Here is a 20,922-nt window from a genome sequence, read left to right on the forward strand (position 1 = left end):
TTACAGCTTTTGAGTTATTAGGAAATGGTAGAAGGAGGCAAGTTGGGACACCAGATGGGGATAAATGTGGCTCATTGCCCTTGTGAGTTATGTGCTTGTATATGCTTAAAGGATCTCTCAGGGACTCCATTCAGCTGGGCTTAGTGCCGTTTTCTGCATTCTATCTCAAGATAAGAGGTTGTGCATAGTAAGCAAATAGAAAATTCTCATTATGCTCAAATTGTTCCAAATATGTCAATTATTGGAACAAATTTGCCTGCTCAAAACAAGCACTAATAACAGTTTATATTCTTGATTCTTACACAGTGCCCTGTGAATGAACTACCAAAGCACATGAAGCTACTTTGCTTTTCTTTCCACAGAGGGCACAGACCAGGGATGGGCTGACTTTCATGTTGAATACTCAGAATTCTATACCAGCAATTTCAGAAATTTTCAGACATGCAATTTAAAAATTTAGCTCCTATTTACTGTTCCTAAAGAAACTAGTGGAGGATACATACCAACCAGCCAAACAAGGAAGTACACCATAAAAGAGGATACACAAAGTGGGTATTTGAGTGCAGGACAGAGGCAAAGAGAATCCCCAGATGACTGTGGGGCACAGACAGGAAGATAAGTCAGGTCATCCAGCTCTAGAAGGAACATATGCAGGATGATGAAATGTAGATGGGACTTGAAACATTTGACATTGGGAGACTGAAATTGTTAGTGAAGTGTTCAGAATAGAATCTGAATTCAGTATTTCAAAAAGTAGTAGAAGAAAGATAAGATCATTACCTATAGGGAAAATAGAACAAAACAGAAGTTGTACATGGCAGGAGAATATGAATGTTGATTTAAGTTTACTGCATGGCTCAGCTCTGAAGAACATTTATACAGTTCAATTGAAGTGGTCAGTTTTGAGTTTGAATATTGATCTTTATTGGGACAATGACGTTTTGGGAAGGGTTGTACCCATGTGATGAGACAGAGAGGACATTAGAGTTAAATCCTCATCTTCCATAGCAAGAAGTCAATCATAATCAAGACATAGCAAGACTCACATATTAGCCAGAGACTTGGTAAATATGTCGAAATTGGTTGCTTCCAGGCTATTTATCCATTATCAATCTTACACAACAATGTGAGTTTTAAAAGTTGTTTTTATATATAACTTTAATAAAAATAGAAAACTTAAAACTAAATATAGTATTCTGCAGAGAAGTTGTTATCACACTAGGTCTGGAAGCTTAAAAGGCCTGCTTGCAAAGTTGGCCCTCAGTTGGTAGCTAGGAACTTAGATTTTGCGAAGCTTCCCACTGTTCCTTGATAAGAAAGGCTCACTAAGCTGTTAACAACTGGCAAACAATGCAGCTGATGCTGAATGCGTAGAGTCTGGCATTTTGATTTGCACTAGGCAATGTCTCTTCATGACCATCCCCCAGTAAATTCCTGGGCCTTGAGTCTCTAAGGTGGTGCCATGCTAGACAACACTTTGTACATGTTGTATCCACTTGCTACTAAAGACCTTAAACTCACCTTCTGTGATTTCTCTCTAGGAGAACACTTGGAATCTCACCCCATTTCCTCCAACTTCATTTCATGAACTTTGCCCATTTACTGATCTTGTTCTGTGTCCTTTCCCTATAATAAATCAGAGAGAATGAATGTGACTATATGCTGAGTCTTGTGATTGGGCCTGGTGGATCATTGAACTTTAAGGTAGTCTCAGAGACCTCTGAGATGCAGATATACTTTACTATTAATCAATGGCATTTTTCTTTTCCTAGCGTCGAGATTGGTGAAAGTGTGAGAGGGGAAGATGTCTATATCATCCAGAGTGGCTGTGGAGAAATCAATGACAACCTGATGGAACTGCTCATCATGATCAATGCCTGCAAGATTGCCTCATCATCCAGGGTGACTGCAGTGATCCCATGTTTTCCATATGCCCGACAAGATAAAAAGGACAAGGTAGGAGAGGTGTGTCCTACCCTTGAAACCTGTTCTGGGTCACCATTGTTTCCTCACATGTGGCCTTGATTGGAATATCTGGGAAATGTTGGCTTTCTCTTTTAATGATAATGTAAATACATATCCTCACTTATTTTTCAGATTTGCCTTTGAACTCACCATAATGTTACTATTTATAGATATCAAAACAGGTAAAGCATGTTTTTGCAGATATTAAAATACCATTATTTTCCTTATTATGATAGAATCATTGTGTTTCTGTGGTGGACAGAACTGAATATGCACACATGCACACACACATAAAAACACACACACATAACTCAGGGAATCCAAGTCAAACAGGAACACCCAAATCAGATCACCGGATTGTATCAATTTCAGGGTCCTGGTTGTAATGTTGTGCTGTATTTTTGGAAAACGTTATTTTGGGAAGACTCTAGTAAAGGTCTATAAGATTTGTGCATTACTCCTTACAACTGCATGCAAATTTATAGTTCTCCTCAAATAAAAAGTTTAATTAGCAAAATACTGTTGTCCCCTTCTAGTCTTTCAAGAAGAACACAGTTAATATTGGTTAATTATTCTTTTAGCAACATTAGCATTGGAGGAGGCACTGTAAGTCTCTAGAAGAATCTGAAGAAAATAATCCAGGTCTTATCCTTCAAGATATATCAGAGATGGAGTTTATGGGGAACTTTGAGATTGCATTCATTTGTTAGGACTTCCTTAACAATTTAGCATGAACAGAGTGGCTTAAAAGAGCAGGAATTTATTCACCTTCAGGTCTGGAGACCCCAAATCTGAAATCCAGAAACCGGAAAGAGTCAAGGAAGCCTCTGGTGTTCCTTATTGCCTTGGCTTGTGGCAGCATCTCTCCAATCTCTGACTCTGTCTTCACATAGCTTCTTCCCCATGTCTCTGTATGTCCTTTTGTGTCTCTAGCAAGGATACTGTCATTGGATTTTGGATCTACCTTAATCCAGAATGATCTCATCTTGAATTTTTACCTTGGTTACATCTGCAAAGACCCTATTTCCAAAATGAGGTCACATTCTGAAGTTGTGGGTAGATGTGAATTTTGCAGGGATGCCATTTGACCCACTACAGGGATCAACTCTTAAGCTATTTTTTCATTTCTAAAACAACAAAATTTGTGCAAACAGCACTTAAGATCCCTGCAGATTTGGGAAAAAAACTATATAAGTCTGAATTCATATACTACGGTCTTCCTGAATTTTAATCCCTACCTCTATAATCATAACTTCTGGTCCTTCTGTTGAACATGGCTCATCAGCAAATTTCTTGCTAAAACTTTGATATCCAGAACTCCATTCAGTACTTGAGATGATTTACCTTACTTAGATTAGAAGGGCCAGTCTACTTTTCTATAAACGATACCTGTTACAGCTGCTGAACTCTGTGCCTCAAAAGCAACAGCAGACAACATATAAATGAATAGATGTGGCTGTTCCAATAAAACTTTACTTGTAGACATTGAAATGTGAATTTCACATCATATTCACATTATAAAATACTATTCTTTTGATTTTTTTTCAACCACATAAACGTATAAAAAGCATTATTTGCTCACAAACAACAGAGTAGTTAGTATAAGCAGTATCAAAACAAATGGCTGGCTAGATTTGGCCCATGAGCCAGTTTGCCAACCCCTGCAATAGATTACTGATTGCTTTTCTTAATCAGTTTTGCATTGCTATAACAAAATATCTGCGATTGGGTAGCTTATAAAGTTAAGGTGTTCATTTGACTCATAATTCTGATAGCTCAAAAGGTTCAAACAGCATGGCCACTGGCATCCTGGTGAGGTTCTTCCTGTCTGTGTCACAACATGGAGAGGGGGAAAGGGAACTAGCCACATGCAAAAGGGGCATGTGTGTGAGCAAGGAACAAGAAAGCAGGGAGGGGCCAGGCCCATTCTTTTTATAATAACCCACTCTTGCAAGAATTAACCCACTCCAAGAAATCCACATCAATCCCTTCTCCTGACTTAACCATCCTCTGCTAGGCCCCAACTCTTCACCAAAACTTTGGGTCACACATGCTTCTGTAAAGCCATGTCCTCCCACCGGTTATTTATATAGTTTCTTTTATTTTAAACTGGATTCTGAAGTTATATGTGTTAGTTTGGCTGCTAAATTTCAATTTTTAAATTTCATCCCATCAGTATAGTGTGAGCTCTTCCACCCATCTTTGTGTTATGATAGGATAGTTTAATATCTTTATCCTTGTCCATGTTAAAAAGGACTTAATTTTCTGCCACTTTTTCTATTCCATGTGACAAGAGATTTGGGAAATTCTCATCTCATTTAGCCATTTTAATGAAGTCCTTCTATTTCCAGTAAGTTCTACATCCTGTATTTGGCTGAAATATTTGATACATTGTCTCTTAACTCAGTAAATTATTTCTTTTATCATGACAAGGCCTCCATCCCACTGTTTAAAAATTGGAAACATGAAGTTCCTCTTTGATACCAATATTGAGATTCCTACATTTTTTTGTAAGCACGTATCTGACTTGAAGTAGCCTCTTTTTTTCAAGGTTGTATTTTTCACAATTTGTACCTTATTTTTATTCATAGTGAAGTCTTTGCAATAGAGAAACTAGCCATCCATTCTCTGCCCCTTTAAGTGCAGGAAGTGGTAGCTCCAATTGCCTGTACTGCTCCCAGCCACTATGCTAACAAGAAGAGCCCTACAGCTTTCCAATAACCAATGGACCTGTTTTGTGGAGCAGCTGCATTATCTGACCAGCTTTTTACCAGTTTTCCTGTTGTTGGATATTTAGATGTGTTTTCCACTTGGGGCCATTTGAATACATTTCTTTCTCAACTTAACTGCTAGTAGAAGAGATGAGACTTGGATCATCCAGCCAGGACACTATGGAGATTGAAAGGGGGCACTATGACTAAGTATGCCAGAAAAGAAGTGCCCACCCACACTGCCCTAAGCAAGACTGATATATAGCCATTCTCTGTATAGATCTTTATCCTCTGAACTGAACTTGCAGGTGGCCAAGACACATAAATTGTTCTGGCTTCGTTATTTCTGACACATCTATATAGTACATGCGACTCATCTTATAGGAAGGAGACAATTTCATTCTTTCTTCAGACTTGTTGAAAGGAGAATTCTTGATTTGATCTATCACTTGAGGTATTTTTGAAGTTTCTGACAGTTTTTCTGTTTACTTCTTCCCTTGGATTGAGCAGCTTGGTTTTTGTACAGAGATACTGCTTAGAGGAGGGCAACAGGAATTTAGTTAGCACTTTGGAGAAATAGCCAGAGCCTATTAGTGTATACTTTACTTCTTGGCCAAGTGCTTACATTTACCAGTGTGGACAAACAGAAAGGAGACCAGGTATGATTTGGAGTGAGGGTACACTTCTGCCTTTTTGCTTCACTTAGGTAGGTGGAAGGCCATGTGGTATTTCTATGAATGTCATAGAAAGCCAAGGGCTACACTTGATCTTGGACGTAGACAGAAAATTGTCCTCCTTGGCAACAGATAAAGCTCTGGGCAGACCTCCCAGGCTTTCTGTTTCCCTTTTCCCTTCCTTTGGGACTCTATTACCTATGACATCTGATTTCACACTGAAATTCTGTGTAATTGCTTTACTTAGAAATACCTGCAAAGAAGCTCAGAAAAATCTAGACCCTTTAATCATCTTCAAAGCTTGTTTATTTTTCTTTTTATTATACACTTCTTTTTAAGAAAGTCCTGCAAAAATGTAAGGTTTTATTTTGCCTTTTATTTGTATGTACAAGAACCCAGGGGCAGGTTCTGACAATGAAGGAGTGGTTTTATGATACATTGCAATGTAATATTTACAAGGAAAAGTGATTATATAATATTAATTGTACAAGATGTGGTGCAAACTGGTCTGAGATTTGGGTTGTTCCTTGGGAATGAAGTGGACTCAGGTTTATTTACTCAGTTTGTCCTTTGTAAAAGGTATTTAAACTATGCATCTTTAGTTTCCTCATCTGTAGATTGAGGATAGTATTAGCTAGTATTGATAAAGCACCTAGTATACAATATAGGAGTGAGCAGACTTCCTCTGAAAAGAAACTAGTGTCAAATATTTTAGGCTTCATAGACCATTGGGTCTCTGTTATAACAGCTCAACTTTTGCCATGTTAGTGTGAATGCAGCCATAGCCAATATGTAAACAAGTGGACATATCTCTTTATGCACAATGAGATATGAATTTTATATAATCTTCAAACGTCTCAAAATATTGTTCTTTTTTTTCATAACCATTTATAAATGAAAAAAATCCTTAGCTCTCAGGCTGTATAAAAACAGGCTATAGGTGGGATTAGCCTATGAGCATAGTTTGCTGTCTCCTGCCGTAGTAGACATTCCATAATTGCTAGTTCCCTTCACTAGTGAAAACCATAGGTTGTGGGTAAGACAGGGAATAATTACTTTCTGAAGGAGGTGAAGGACTTTCAGCTTGGAATTTTTTTTTCTGTTTTCAAAATCACTTTTAAAGTCTTGTTTTTATTTCAATTATAAAATATTGGGGGCTGGGGATGTGGCTCAAGCGGTAGCGCGTTCTCCTGGCATGCATGCGGCCCAGGTTTGATCCTCAGCACCACATACAAACAAAGATGTTGTGTCTGCTGAAAGCTAAAAAATAAATATTAAAAAATCTCTCTCTCTCTCTCTCTCTCTCTCTCTATCTCTATCTCTCTCTCTCTAAAAAAATTAAAAATAAAATAAAATATCGTTTTTTTATTTTTAACTGATATAAATCTCTACAATCTTGTAATTTCCTTAAAACTTTTGTCAGATTTCCCTCAAAGCAGGGTTGCATTTGATGCTACAATTTAAAATCCTGAGAATACTTGACTGACTTGAAAAATGTTTCACCTGTATACATTTTACATTAGAGGGACTAACATTTTAATTTTTGGCTACTGTGCCTTTACTCTACTTTGTTTAAATGCTATACTAATTTTTTCTCTGTATAGGCTATAAAGTTAGTTAACTTGTTAATCACTCTTTCTGCATGATTTGGTTGGGTATCAAACCAAACTACAAAACACAGTACAAAACCAGATTTGTAAACAAGGGCTGAAGAAGGAAATCAGAACATCTGAGTTTAGAAGTTACCCCTATGGTTTGGATTCCAGAAGTAAGAAATGCTTGATGCCACTGAGGGGAGAGAAGATCCTTTTTGCTGGTGTCTTAGTCTATTTGTGCTGCCATAATAAAACACCAGAGACTGGTAAATTCTATTTATTTATTTAGGTACCAGGGATTGAACTCAGGAACACTTAACCACTTAGCCACATCCCCAGCCCCCCTCCTTTTTTGAGACAGGCCTCACTAAGTAGCTTTCAGGTCTTGCTAAGTTACTGAGGCTGGCTTTGAACTTGCAATCCTGTTACTCAGCCTCCTGGGCCACTGGGTTTACATGTGTGCACTACCACACCCGGCAGACTAGGTAATTTATAAAGAACAGAAATTTATTTTCTCACAGTTCGAGGACCTAGAAGTCCAAGGCACTGCTGTTTGGTTTCTGGTGAGGATCCTATCCTCCAAAGGGAGGAATTCTTTGTCTTTATAGGGTGGAAGACAGAAGGGCAAGCTCCCATGATGCAACTGGAAACTTCTTTTATCAGGGCATTAATCACATTAAAAAGGGTAGAATGGAGCCCTCATGGTCTCTAAAAGGACCTGCTGCTTAATGTTATCATGTTAGCAATACCTGAATTTCAGAGGGACACTTTCAGTCCAGAGCAGCTGCTTATAAATGGAAGAAGAGTCCCAAATTGATAGCATTATGAATCAGATTCTATTACAAAGAAGTCACAGTGACCAATTTGTTCTTTTTATTATCCTGGCAAGGTGGAACATAGCATAGAAGAGTTAAACAATGAAAATATGAATTGTGATATAGTTAGTAGGAAAGATTGAAAAGCTTTTAATAAAGAAAAATTTCTCCATTTTCTCCACAGTTTTTTTTTAAAAAATCTACTGTTAACATTTTAGGATGTTTCAGTCTTTTCTTTACATTTTAAGTTTATACACAAACATATATATGTATACGTATATATATAAAAATAAAACAAAATATTATACATATTTCCTTTTAAGAATCAGAATAGTGTTAGATAAAATAAAAATATTTTGTTAACCTTTTGATATAATTCTTTCCTCTGTGTGTTTTTACATGAATATACTGTGTATGTGTGTGTGTTTAACAGGATTATTTATTTGTTATTATTTTGAATGAAATCTTTTTTAAACTTCTGTTTTCTTTTTTATAGCTAGTATTATACAGGAATACCATTGTTCACAGCAAATTGCTGAACTCTTCTTCAATCATATCTGTATAGTTTCTTGAGTTTTTTTTTTTAATGTGGACAGTTTTATTGTCCATAATTTATAATGTGGAAAATAAAGCTATAAAGAAGTTTTTTGAAAAAGACATAATGTCAGTGTGTCTATTTCTCTAAATATTAAATTATCAATCACCGTAAAGTGTTCTTTCTTTCCCCTGGTTTTTGTTTAATTTGTAACAGCAGTAGTTTACAGCTGTCAGTACATGAATGCCTCTTTAATAACTGGGCTTCTTTCAGTCCCTGGCTGTGTGAAGCTCTTTGGCTTCAGCCATCTCACGCATACCATTGTATCCTTCTAGAATTCTATTCTCCCTGCCTTTGTCACCTTGTCTTAAAAGCACTTTCCTCAATGGGTCCTCTAACGCCTACCCTGTTTAAACTTTGTGTCCTTTCTGCGGTCATCTCTCATTCTGTGCCTTTTATTTTAGGTCTAGTCACTTCTTACAATTTGAATAATACAAATTGTGACATTATACATATAGTATATAGATCTATCTGTTTGCTTCTTTGACATTTGTTTTCTATACCCAGTGTTAAGCATGTTGTTTCACAATGATTCATGTAAATATTGAATAGTCAGTGAACAAAATGGTATGGATAGATCTTTTGTTGTCACAACTTGTGTAATTTTCCTTATTATGCTTTGTTGATTTTTCTCCATTTTTTTCCTGCTATAGAATCCATGTCTTTTTTTTTTTTTTGGCAGTGCTGGGACTTGAACCCAGGGCCTTACACAGGCTAGGCAAGCACTCTACCACTGAGCTACATCCCCAGTCCTATGTCTTTCTTTTTTAGAGTCGTGCTCCAATTTCTGCAAAACTTGTGGCTAACATGCTGTCAGTTGCTGGGGCTGATCATATCATCACCATGGATCTTCATGCCTCTCAGATACAGGTATCAAAATTTTCTTTCTTCCAAGGGTTTTGTCTTAATACTCTGTTAAGTTAAATAATTTTAGGAGGTAGCATTATTCATGTTTGAATTTGTATATGGCTACTCTCTGGATTTTTTTTCCCTTTGTGAACCTAGAAATGTAATTTGATGTTGATATCTCCTGTCTCTAGCACCACCTTGGCTCTAGTTATGTTTTGAGGAGTGGAGATGGTGTCTTGGAGTATGTACTACATAATTCCACCTCACCTTTGAGAAATGATTAGAATGGCAGAATCATAATGTGCATTTTAATCTCTACATTACTTAGTTTCTTCATCCTGAAAACAGACCACATTATACCATGCCCACTTTACAATATATAATGAATATAAAGTATTTGGTTTGTAATAGGTGCTAAAACAAAACAAACCTCCCCACCCCCACCACTGCCCTACAAAAAGGGTAGGCCATCCTAAGTGATTTATCACGTCTTGAAGTTGGATTGGATTGAAACATGCCCTGTAACATATCTCTATTGATTTGATTCTGTTAACAAAAGTGAATCTATTATAATGATTTCTTTGGAATTAAAAATTCAAATGTTATTCAATAAAGACAATTAGTTGTTTAAAAAATAAATAAAACCCTGCAAGGTGACACTCATTTTTCCCCTTAGGGATTCTTTGATATTCCTGTGGATAACTTATATGCAGAGCCTGCAGTTCTGCAGTGGATTCGGGAGAATATCACGGAGTGGAAGAACTGTATCATTGTTTCACCGGATGCAGGGGGAGCCAAGAGGTAACTCACAGGCAGAGCCATGCAGATTTCTCATTTTTGCGAATTGCTTTTTCCTTTCCGTATTTCTCTATGTCCCCCTGCCCCTGCACCTTGCTGGGGATCAGAACATATGCTAGGCAAGTACTTTATCACTGAGCTACACCCCAGTCCCAGGAATCATGCTTTAAATTATTTATCACTTTATTTTGCAAATGAGAATAAGAACACCACAGACTTCACTTTCAGAGCAGAAATTTATCCTCTTTGACAACATTTCATCATGAAAATTTTTAAAAAGGCACATATGATATGTATATATTTATTTGTTTTCAGCAAAAAATGGATGTATTTTGTTTTTTGAAGTTATTTTCTGATTATAAAAATAATGCTCTTAATTGAGAAATAAGGCTTTTAATGAACATCACCATTGATGGAGCTACCTTGGAAATGGTAGCCTATGTTGAAAAAAATTTTTAAGAAGACCAAGAAACCTGAGGCCCAGAAATAAAGAAGATGCTGACACTGCATTTCTGGTGCTGGAAGGGGAAGAGGCAGGCTGGCGGCCTGGCTGTGAAAGCTCATATTTGGGCCTCCATAAAGAAAGGAGCTAGAAGCCAGAACTCTAGCTAGCAATCTGGGCCTTTTAATGGGAGCAGAAAATAGTCCCCCATTAGGAATCAAACCATAAGCCTATGCCACAGGCAGATGTACAGTGGAATACCCACTCTCCCTGAGGTGCAGGAATCCCTATACTAAAAAAGTTAACCCTGAAAATGGGCCTCAAGCTACAGAGCTACTGCAGAGGAAGACTCCCAGTTGCTCAATGAGCACTCCCGACTGAATGTGAACGTGACCAGATGGATGCTTGATGATCCAAAGTCAGCAATCCAAGAACACATGATTCTCCCAGACCCAGTGTATGCAGACAATAGGGCGGCAGGCAGCCAGTAATGTGGGGTGATAAAACAATTACAATGCAATCAAGTGAGCAAGTTTCGAAGAAAAGTAAGGAGAAAGAAGAGATAAAATCCAATGTGGTACTTAAAACTCCCAGTAGAGAAAGTGATGCTGAGTAACAAATCTGAAGGGGTTTTAAAGGAGACTCAAGGAGGTAGTGAGCCATGAGGACACAGGGTGCTAAGAATCAAGGCCGAGAACAATAAGTGAATGCTGATCTGATATAGTGTTGAGGCTGGGGAGTAGCCTTGTAGAACTTTGCAGCAGCTATTTAAGAAGAAAAAGACAGTGGAATGTGGGAAGAAAAATAGAAGTGGAATGGAGTTGTATTGCCCATTTAGGGGCCACCATAAGGTTAGGAAGTAGGAGACACTTCTACCCACCAGCCCAGTGCAAAAGCAAGGAGGCAAATAGGTATGTGTGACTAGTGCCGAGTGGGCATCAAGTCACAGGAGGACTTTAAAATGCAGGGGCTGGGGATATAGGATGCTTGCCTAGCATGCACGAGGCCCTTTCAAGCCCCAAAACCAAAAAAAAAAAAAAAAAAAAAAAAAAGCAAAACAAAAGACTGGCCCTCATTTGGCACCCTCATGCACCTGCAGCCCATCTGGGGACCTAGAATCACACTTAAAAGCTTAGGAATGGCCCAGGAAGTGGTCACAACACCCATGTGAGGAAATGTAGGACCTGATTCTCAGAAGAGCCCCATTCGTTCTGCTCTCAGCTGTCTGTCCAACGGCTGCCTAAGTTCCCAGCTCTGAAGAGGAGGAAGAAATGGGCCATACAGCTGGAGATGGGCCTCTGACAGCTGCAGGAAGTGGCTGTGGAGAGGAAGGAGACACAAATATATAAATGATAGCACAGAGAATTAGTTTGCAAAGCCCTCAGAGGGACAGCAATGGTGTGGAAAGCAGCACCGTGTTATGTGGTTTGTTACAGTACATGATGGGCACACATATGCCTTCATCCATCTCATCAGAGTTAAATAAAAATGTGAGCAACTTTTCAGAGTCACTTCTACTGAAAATGCTTGCAGTTTTCATGGAAACTTACTTAAGTCACATGATGGAATCTGCGTTCAAATATTGCTGATCTACTGGTTTGGGGTGAGGAAGTAGGCCAAGGGGTCCAGGTGCATAAGTTGTCCTTGGTTTATAATAACAGCTCTATTAAATTGTAATTCAAATACCTACAGTTATTCCATATACAGTTGAGTGCTGTTAATATAGTCACAGATTTGTGCAAACATCGCCACTGTCTAATTCTGGAACATTTTCCTTGCACCAAAAGTAAACCTTATATCCATTAGCAGATGCTCCTCCCCTGAGCCCCTGGCTACCACTAATACACTTTCTGTCTCTATGGAACTATGTCTTCAGTTTTTGTATCAATTGATCATAAAATATATGACCTTTGTGTTTGGTATATTTCTTTTTTTAACCCGAAAATGTAACTTTGATGGCTACTAAGCCCAAATAGATTCCAAAGATTTATATTGCCTTTTTCTTTCCTGTCTCATCCCTATTTTTATACATATGGTAAAAAAAATACAATTGCTGTGAGTAAAACTTGAAATAGTACAAAAGGTGACACCTCCCTTCTTTAAGCACCACTATTCTTTCCAATGCCAGAATGATGTTATTCAAACATATATTCCCCCTATTTCTTTTTTTTTTTTTTTTTAAATGTTTATTTATTTTTTTTTAGTTCTCGGAGGACATAACATCTTTGTTTGTATGTGGTGCTGAGGATCGAACCCGGGCAGCACACATGCCAGGCAAGCGCGCTACTGCTTGAGCCACATCCCCAGCCCTCCTATTTCTTATATACAAATGTTAATGTGCTATATATACTTCGTCACTGTGCTTTAAAAAAAAAAAAATACTTGCTATAGTTTAGCGATAGTTCCAGAGTTGTATAAAAGGTCTGCTTGACTGCTTTTTCTTTTACAGTTGTGTAATGTTCCCTTATGTGCATACATTATAATTCCTGTGGCCAGTCCCCTGTTACCCACTTGTAGGTGCTGTAATTTGGACACTCCTTAAGCATTACTCTTTCTTTGCCATTTAGTGCATGGGTACAGGTGGGATACATTCCTGAAAGTGGAATTGCCAAATCAGAGAGTACCAGCCTTTGTAGTCTTGATGGACAGTGCCAAAATGTAGTCATTCAAAACAGACTCAGAGGCATTCCATCAAGTACAGATGCCAGTAACTTTTTACAAGCCTTGCTCACACAGTGGATTATCAGACAGTTTTACTTGACAAATTTGGTGAGCAGGGTTTGCTGTCTCCTGGTGACGGAAAATGCTCTTTGTGGCATGGCAGATTCCTGAGTGATCTCTTCAGACCTTTTGCCTGTGGCTTTATGGCTGGAGACCTTGCCTATGGATTGTTAAGAGTTCTGCATGGATATGAGATCACAGCTTTGTTTCTTTTTTGTGTTGCAAATATTTCCCCAAGTTTTTCCATTTCTTTCCTCTTTTTAATTTTTATTCTCTGTGAGACATTTAAAACCTTCCTATTCACTCATATTTATCTTTTCTTCATATTATGGCTTCTGGGTTTATAAAGCATTTGCCCTTCTCTTAAAAAATTTTTCTTCTATGATTTTGTATGTTTGGGGGGCTCCCTTTTTTTATTTTTGGCACTAGGTATTTAACCTGAGGGCACTTTACCACGGAGCCACACCCCCAGCCCTTTTAATTTTTATTTTAAGACAGAGTCTTGCCAAGCTGATTAGAGTCTAGCCAAATTGCTAAGGCTGATCTTGAACTTGCAATCTTCCTGTCTCAGCCTCTTGAGTGGCTGGCATTATAGGCATGTGCCACCATACCCAGGTCCTTTTTCTTTTTTAATGTTGCAATTTTTATCTGAAATTTATTTTGGAAAAATAGAACTCAACTCTTTCACACCCCCCATTCCCTAGAAAATAAAAGAATGAAATTAGAACTCAACTCTTTCACACACCCCATTCCTACCAACTGTATAGTTGTTCCAAAACTATTTATTACATAACCCATCTTTTCCTATTGTTTTGAAATGTAATGTTTTTTATATACTAAGCCCCCTCTGTCTGTTTGCTAACTCCTAAATACAGAATAGACTAACCAGAGGAAATGGCCAGGTTTGAGATTCCATTTTGTTCAGATCCCTTCAAATAGCCCCACTCATCCACCCAACTCTCTGTCCCAGGAGAAGCCAGCGTAGGAATTTTTGCTACCTCCTCTCCCTTTTCCCCAAAGTGACAGCTATATATCATTGTGTCTTCCTCATGTTCTAGAATGAACTGTTCTCCTACTAACAGTCCCCCCAGAACAACCTTTCAGGTAACAAGTAATCCATGCAGTAGTCACTATCTCTGATTTCTTTGCATAATGCAAAAAGCATATTTCCCTAGAGAAAATATATCTATATGTCCAACTGGAGCTTGTTGCTTTGGAAAAAGCTTTGAGGCCCAACTCTTTCTAGGTAAAGCTTAGTATTTCCACAGGAGGTCACTCTTGAGTAGTCTTTGAAGCTTGATTGGGTTGAAGAAACAGACCCACCCCTATTGACATAGTAAATATCAACCTGAAAGTGACAAGGGAAGTGAGAAAAACTAAATTCATATTTGATTTTTTTCTGATTATGTAATCTTTGAACATTTTCTATAAAAAATTTTTGAAAAATTAGAAGAAAACTTTGACTACCTCCCATCTCTATCAATGATAATATGTTGAACAATTTGGTGTTATCATGTATCTGTCCCTCCTTGGTCTGTCCCCTGACATCGGTACACACACACACATACACACACACACACACGAAAGAATGTAAAAATTGCCAAATAACAAACCAAAATCTAAGAGTATGATATTTTTGTTCTAATTCTACCCACCCAAGATTTCAACATGACATGTTGTCTTAACCTCATTTTAGGAATATGTATTGTGTATCCATCATATACCCAAGAAAGAAAAGTTATCTGTAGCTTTTTCAAGAAATAGTGTTATAGTAACCCAGAGGGCTTTTTGCAGGGATGTTTTCATTTTATCTTCTATCTTTGACATCACTACTGGGTACCTGATATTGCTGGAGCTCTTCACCTAGATCTAGATGTCCCATGTCCCCCACTACCAAGAACCCCATAGTTCAACTTCTGTCTGAGACAGGCCTCCGTGCCTTCCAATGGTATAGTTGTTCCAAAACTATTTATTACATAACCCAGCCTGTATACAAGCTGATGAGGACAGGAGTCTCCTGGCAGACAGGGGAAAGCAAGTTGTGCCTGGTCTTTGCAGACTTAGAACTTCAGCCACAAGTGGCAGTGTTTCCCAAGCTGCTCTGTGGACCAGGACTGTTCCTGTTCCTTACCAAATAAACAGATAAATAAAAAATTAATGCAATGTACATTTTGTGTAAGGTATTCAAGTATCCTTTCTTGAGGAAGCTTCTTTCATGTTTTAAGAAACAAGCTTTCCTTAATTTGAGTTTAAATGACTTGTCTCTCGTAAAATTGGCATGTAGATTGGTAGTATATATTTGAAGGTGATTATGGGATGAAGTTTGTCTACCTTCGAATTAAATTTTTTTTCTTTCAGTGAAATCCTTAGGTAAAGAAACTATTGAAACTTTAGAAACTAAAGGTGCCTACTAGGGCTACTGTGATTTTGGTTCCTGATTGAAAAAAAAAAAAATTTAAGGGGAGCAGAAACATGGACTTCATCTTAGTAATGCTTCCTTTTGCTTCTAAAGATATTTGAGAAATCTAAAATTAGTGTCTTCTCATGACAAACAGTCTGTTTTACTGGAAAGTTTGTTCCCTTTTCTGTTACATGATTATTAACATTTGGATTTATGACCACAATCTTATGCACTTTAAAGCTGTTGCCTAGTATAGCTTTTGTTTCTTCTCCACAAATTGGACATTATCATTGCAGTTTTAGGCAATCAACATTTATTAAGAGCTGTTCACATATCAATCAATATATTTGCTTACTTTTGTTCCCTACCACATCTCAGTGTATAATTTTTCTTTTTCTTAAGTTGCAATCTTTAAGTCATATGTTAGAAATTAATTCTCAAGGTATATAATTCGACCAAAAATATCTTTAGGTTGTCCTTGTTCTAGAAAGACAATTTTGTTGGGTATAGAATCCTAGTTTGACTTTCTTGGTAGAATTTGAGAATTTGGATGCCAGTTTGATTGTTATTCCTTTTTAGGTGACTGATCTTTATCCTTTGCCTTTTTGATTTCTTGATCTTCCATAGTTTCATATGACTGTTTGGGGATTCGTTGGTTGAGTTTGTTGGATCAGAGAACTAGTGTCTTCCAATAGTTCTGGGAAATTTTCAGTCATTGTCTCTTTAAATATTTTCACTTCTTTGTTCTTTTTTCTCTTTCTAGAACTCCATTTATTCATGTCACCTTGTTACTCTGCTGTTCATGTCTCTTAGCATCTTTTTCGTGTTTTTTATCTTTTCTCTCTTCTACTGCATTCTGGACAATGACTTCATCTCCATCTTCCAATTCACACATTCTCATTTTGAATATTTTCCATCTATTTTATGTTGTATTTTTAATTTCAATAAAATTTAAATATAATATTTCCCAAAATTCTCTTCTATTCATTCTTTTCTTGATGGGATGTTATTTTTCATCCTTTTGTTCTTATCCAAGATTCTGTTTTATTTCTTTAAAACAAAACAATCGACTTATATTCCTTTTCATCTAATTCCAGTATCTCATTCTTTGTTTTTATAATTAGGTGACACTTGTTTCTGGTGGCCCTCAATTTTGCTGACTTGGGTGTTTTGGGCTGTGTTCTATAATCCCTCAATTTCCTTAGAATTTTATTATTGTAATCCTTCTGAGAGGGCGTGCATGTGTTGTTGCCAGCTCCCTTGGAGAACTACCCCCAATATTCACTTTTAATTAAATTCTCCACTTGAGGGTTTTCATCAGACACATAATAGGAATTTGGAAAAGCAACCCTCACGAGAGCTAGAATGTGCTTTTGAACTCTCTAGTAAGAGCTAACCTTCTCTACTCAGCATCGAGTTTGAGATAGGTAAGCATCCTTCCTGTTTCCAGGTGGGCAGCAGGTTTATTTTTTATTGTTTGTTACTATGAAAGAAGAGCCTGTGATGTCCCTATGTAATAGAAGGGTTTCTTGTTAGACCTTTAGTCTTAGCTGAGCCCTAGGCTTATTCTCTCATCATCTGCCAGGTCCCTGCCAGCAAAATGGAAGCTTAAGATTGTTAGGGTTTCTCAGAAGCCCTCAGAAGAAGCACTTTGCTGCTTGCCAGCTTCTTAGAATCACCTACTTCTACATTTTTTGCCTCTGCTGATGTCTGCCTCTGAGTTGATGATGTATTTGTAAAGATAGTTTCCTTGGCTTACAGTGTCATCTAGCATTGTTTCCACTTGGAAGGGTAATCAGGCTACCTAGTCTGACAGAGTGCCACAATGCAACTCCAAAATGTCATCTGGAAGTAGAGATGTGTCTGTATGGAATAAAGAAGGCCTTCCCTGAGGTCTCATTTTCATATATGTCCCTTGCTTACAATGGCAAATATCCTTGCTTTATAATGTGGAAAGAAAGCCTGAAGGTTTGAAAGAGGTTGCTGCATTCTCTGTTCACATTTAGAAAAGGTACCTTGAAACTGTTAAAATACTGACCAAATAAGTTATATACAGTTACATATGTTCTGGCAATTCTACTCCCGGGTTTATGCCCAAAAGACTCAGAGAAAGGAATTCAGTGTCCACAGCAACACTGTTCACCATAGCCAAATGGTAGAAATAACCCAGGTGTCCATCAGAAGATGAGTGGAGAAGCAAAATGGTTATATCCTTTCAATGGAATCTTACTCAGCCATAAAATCAGTACTGATATATGTTGTAACATGAATGAACCCTATAATGTTAAGAAAAACACCAGACAGAAAAGTACACATATAGTATATTCTATTTATATAAAAAGCCCAGACTAGGTAAATCTATAGAGACAGAAAGTAGGTTCTTAACAGAGAATTGCCCACTCTGCCCATGGAGCACACATGGAGGTCCATTACCTGTTGCAGTCTGAAGATGATATGATGACTAGGACCAGTTCTTAAAAGATAATGTCTGGAGGTGTATACTCCATGCACTGCATCCTAAATTGGGGTGAGTGGGCTATGAATTGATCCCATGAATATTTTTCAGCTGAGTTGCCTAATGACTGTTATGTTAAAAACTGGAATAGGAAATTGAAGTGTTATGTTATATCCATGGCATTGTTTTGAAATATGTTTCATCATTTAAGTCTAATCTTCATGGGCAGATACAAAAATGCACTGTGTTCACCAACTATCCAGGCCTATGCCCTTCTCCTTCTCTTGCCAGCTCAGCTTCTCCTGAGCCAGTGACTTTGAAGCATTTGCCTTTAATGTACAGAGGGACTGGACTCATAGTTTACAAATCTTCTTAGGCCTTAAGTGAACAAAACTCATTCTCATAAGCCTACATATTACATGGATGTATTAACCAGTACTTTTGTCCCTGCTGTCTGCTCCACAAATGGAGCAAATGGTAGTTCCTATATAACCTGTTTTAAATTGTGCCTATGATTTAAAAAATGTACCCCCCCCCAGTACTAAAATTGAATATCAGTTTCTTATCCAGTAGTTTATCCAGTGGTCAGGGTGCCCTGACCTTCATTACCAGCTGTCACAAAGGCAGAGGTTTGTTTCTCATCAGCATATTTCTCCCTGTGGATTGCTTATTGTGTACCTCAGAGTATGCTGGCTTAACCTGAGTCATTTCATTTTCTTGACTGTAGTTTCTTGCCATGTTACTAAAATACAATTTCAAAGAAAAGATTGTCTTTTTTTCTTTTTTGTGTGCTGGGGATGGAACCCAGGGCATCACACCTCCTAGGCAAGTGCTCTATCATTGAGCTACATCCACTGAAGAACAAATTCCTAAATGGACTGTATTATCATGTTCCTTTGCATCTTTGCACAGGGTCACATCAATTGCAGACAGGTTGAATGTGGAATTTGCTTTGATTCACAAAGAGAGGAAGAAAGCAAATGAAGTGGACCGGATGGTTCTGGTGGGGGATGTGAAGGACCGCGTGGCCATCCTCGTGGATGACATGGCTGACACATGTGGTACCATCTGCCATGCTGCTGATAAGTACGTGGGAGCAGTTTGGAAAGCATGAGGACATCTCCTTAAAAAAAGAAAAAAAAAAACATCAGTTTTTAAAAATTGAGCCTGTTTTCCCTAACTATTGATGATGCTTTGTGGTGGAATTTTAGACCAAAGGACATTCTAGGCCCATTTGGTTTTATAGTTGTTGTTCAGTTTGTTTATTTGTTTGGTACTGGAGATTGAACACAGTGATACTCTGTGCTGAGCTACAATCCCAGCCCTTTTTATTTTGTATTTTGAGATAGAGTCTCACTAATCACTGAGGCTGCTTACAGTCCTCCTGCCTCACCCTCTAGAGTTGCTGAGAGTACAGGCATACACTACTATGACTGGCAAGGTCCATTTGTTTTTATTCTTTTTATGGTACAAAAGAAACCATGGACCTTTTCATTTTCCAGGTTGAGCTTTAGGTGTATTTTTAAAAGGGTCAGAGAAGGTACTTCCCTGGAAACTGAGCACAGAAGAAAAGAGTTTTGTGGCTTCTTCAGTGCCTTGTTTCCTTCACTTTGCCTTTGATCCAGCTCCCTTGACAGCTTGGGTCTCCAGAGGCTGCAAACTTGCATGGTCCAGTGCAGAGACCTTGCCAGCCACTCATGGCTGTCGAGCACTTGGAGTGTGGCCACTCTGACTTGAGATGCACTGAGATAGCTCACTAAGTGTTTTGCTAACACATACCTTTAAAGATCCTAGTTTTGGCTAGTAAATGTGAGTGAAGTTTGTCACATCTTTTCCTTTATGTGACAAACATTTTGCTTTTAACACTGATACTAAGGCAGAATATCTCAAGACTATTTGTATATACTTGACTTTTATCTTTCATTTTACAGACTGCTCTCAGCTGGGGCCACTAAAGTTTATGCTATCCTTACTCATGGGATCTTCTCTGGGCCAGCTATATCCAGAATCAATAATGCTTCCTTTGAGGCTGTTGTTGTCACAAACACAATTCCACAAGAGGACAAGATGAAACACTGCTCCAAGATTCAGGTACTATCCCACAGGCAGAACCAAGCAATGAGGCACCTGCTTTAGATTCCTAAAAATTACACCCAATCTTCTCTGTGTGACTGCTTGCTAGTGCAGGTGCTCACTGAGATTGCAGCTTCTCAGCACAGCAGGGTTTCAGTCACCTTAGATCTCTGAGAAAGGCCAGGGTCAACAGAGATCAGTTCCACTATTTAAAAATAGCAAATAAATAAAATCACGATAGAAAAACAGGCTGTGCTGAAGTTATGTACCAAATAGTTCCACCCCTAGGTATATCCCCCAAATTTGGGAACATGTTCAAATAAAAACTCACATATGAATAATCATAGGAGCACTATTCACAATAGCCAAAAGGTGGAAACACCCAAATGTCCGTCAGTAGATACAGAGAAAGCCAAAGTGTGGCCTAGTGCTATAATGGAATATTATTTAGATCTAGAAGGAAGGAAATTCTGACATATCTTATGTCATGGATGAATCTCGAAAACATGTCAACTGAAATAAGCCTGTTACCAAAGCAGGAATATTGTATGTTTCTGCTTATATAAAGTACCTACAATAGGAATATGGTTAGAGACAGAAAGTGGAATGGTGGTTGCCAGAAAGTGGAGGAGGGTAGCTGGGGAGTTAGCATTTAATGAGTACACAGGGGTATTTTTCTGTTATTTGTTTGTTTATTTCTTTGTTTTTGTTTGGTTGGCTTTTGGTACCAGGGATTGAACACAGGGTGCTTAGCCACTGAGCTACATCCCTGCCCTTTACATATATATATATATATATATATATTTTTTTTTTTTTTTTTTTTTTTTT

At 37.9% G+C, this 20,922-nt stretch overlaps 1 protein-coding gene across 2 annotated transcripts; it reads left to right on the top strand.

Annotated features, from left to right (window-relative positions):
• The first annotated feature begins 1,710 nt into the window (after positions 1 to 1,710).
• On the top strand, positions 1,711 to 20,172 carry Prps2 (phosphoribosyl pyrophosphate synthetase 2). 2 transcript variants are annotated; one of them, XM_048796397.1, is made up of 5 exons: positions 1,711 to 1,965; positions 9,127 to 9,225; positions 9,881 to 10,005; positions 18,934 to 19,107; positions 19,953 to 20,172. In XM_048796397.1, the coding sequence occupies exons 1-5, from the start codon at positions 1,726 to 1,728 to the stop codon at positions 20,155 to 20,157; spliced, it is 843 nt and encodes a 280-aa protein (XP_048652354.1). In that variant the 5' UTR covers positions 1,711 to 1,725; the 3' UTR covers positions 20,158 to 20,172. The 2 variants fall into 2 exon arrangements, with proteins under 2 accessions (XP_048652354.1, XP_015343446.2); XM_015487960.2 differs by having other exon boundaries at positions 1,711 to 1,956.
• Positions 20,173 to 20,922: the final 750 nt, after the last annotated feature.

The sequence above is a fragment of the Marmota marmota genome, unplaced genomic scaffold (genome assembly GCF_001458135.2).
Source record: "Marmota marmota marmota unplaced genomic scaffold, marMar, whole genome shotgun sequence".
In the NCBI taxonomy this organism is placed as follows: Eukaryota; Metazoa; Chordata; class Mammalia; order Rodentia; family Sciuridae; genus Marmota; species Marmota marmota.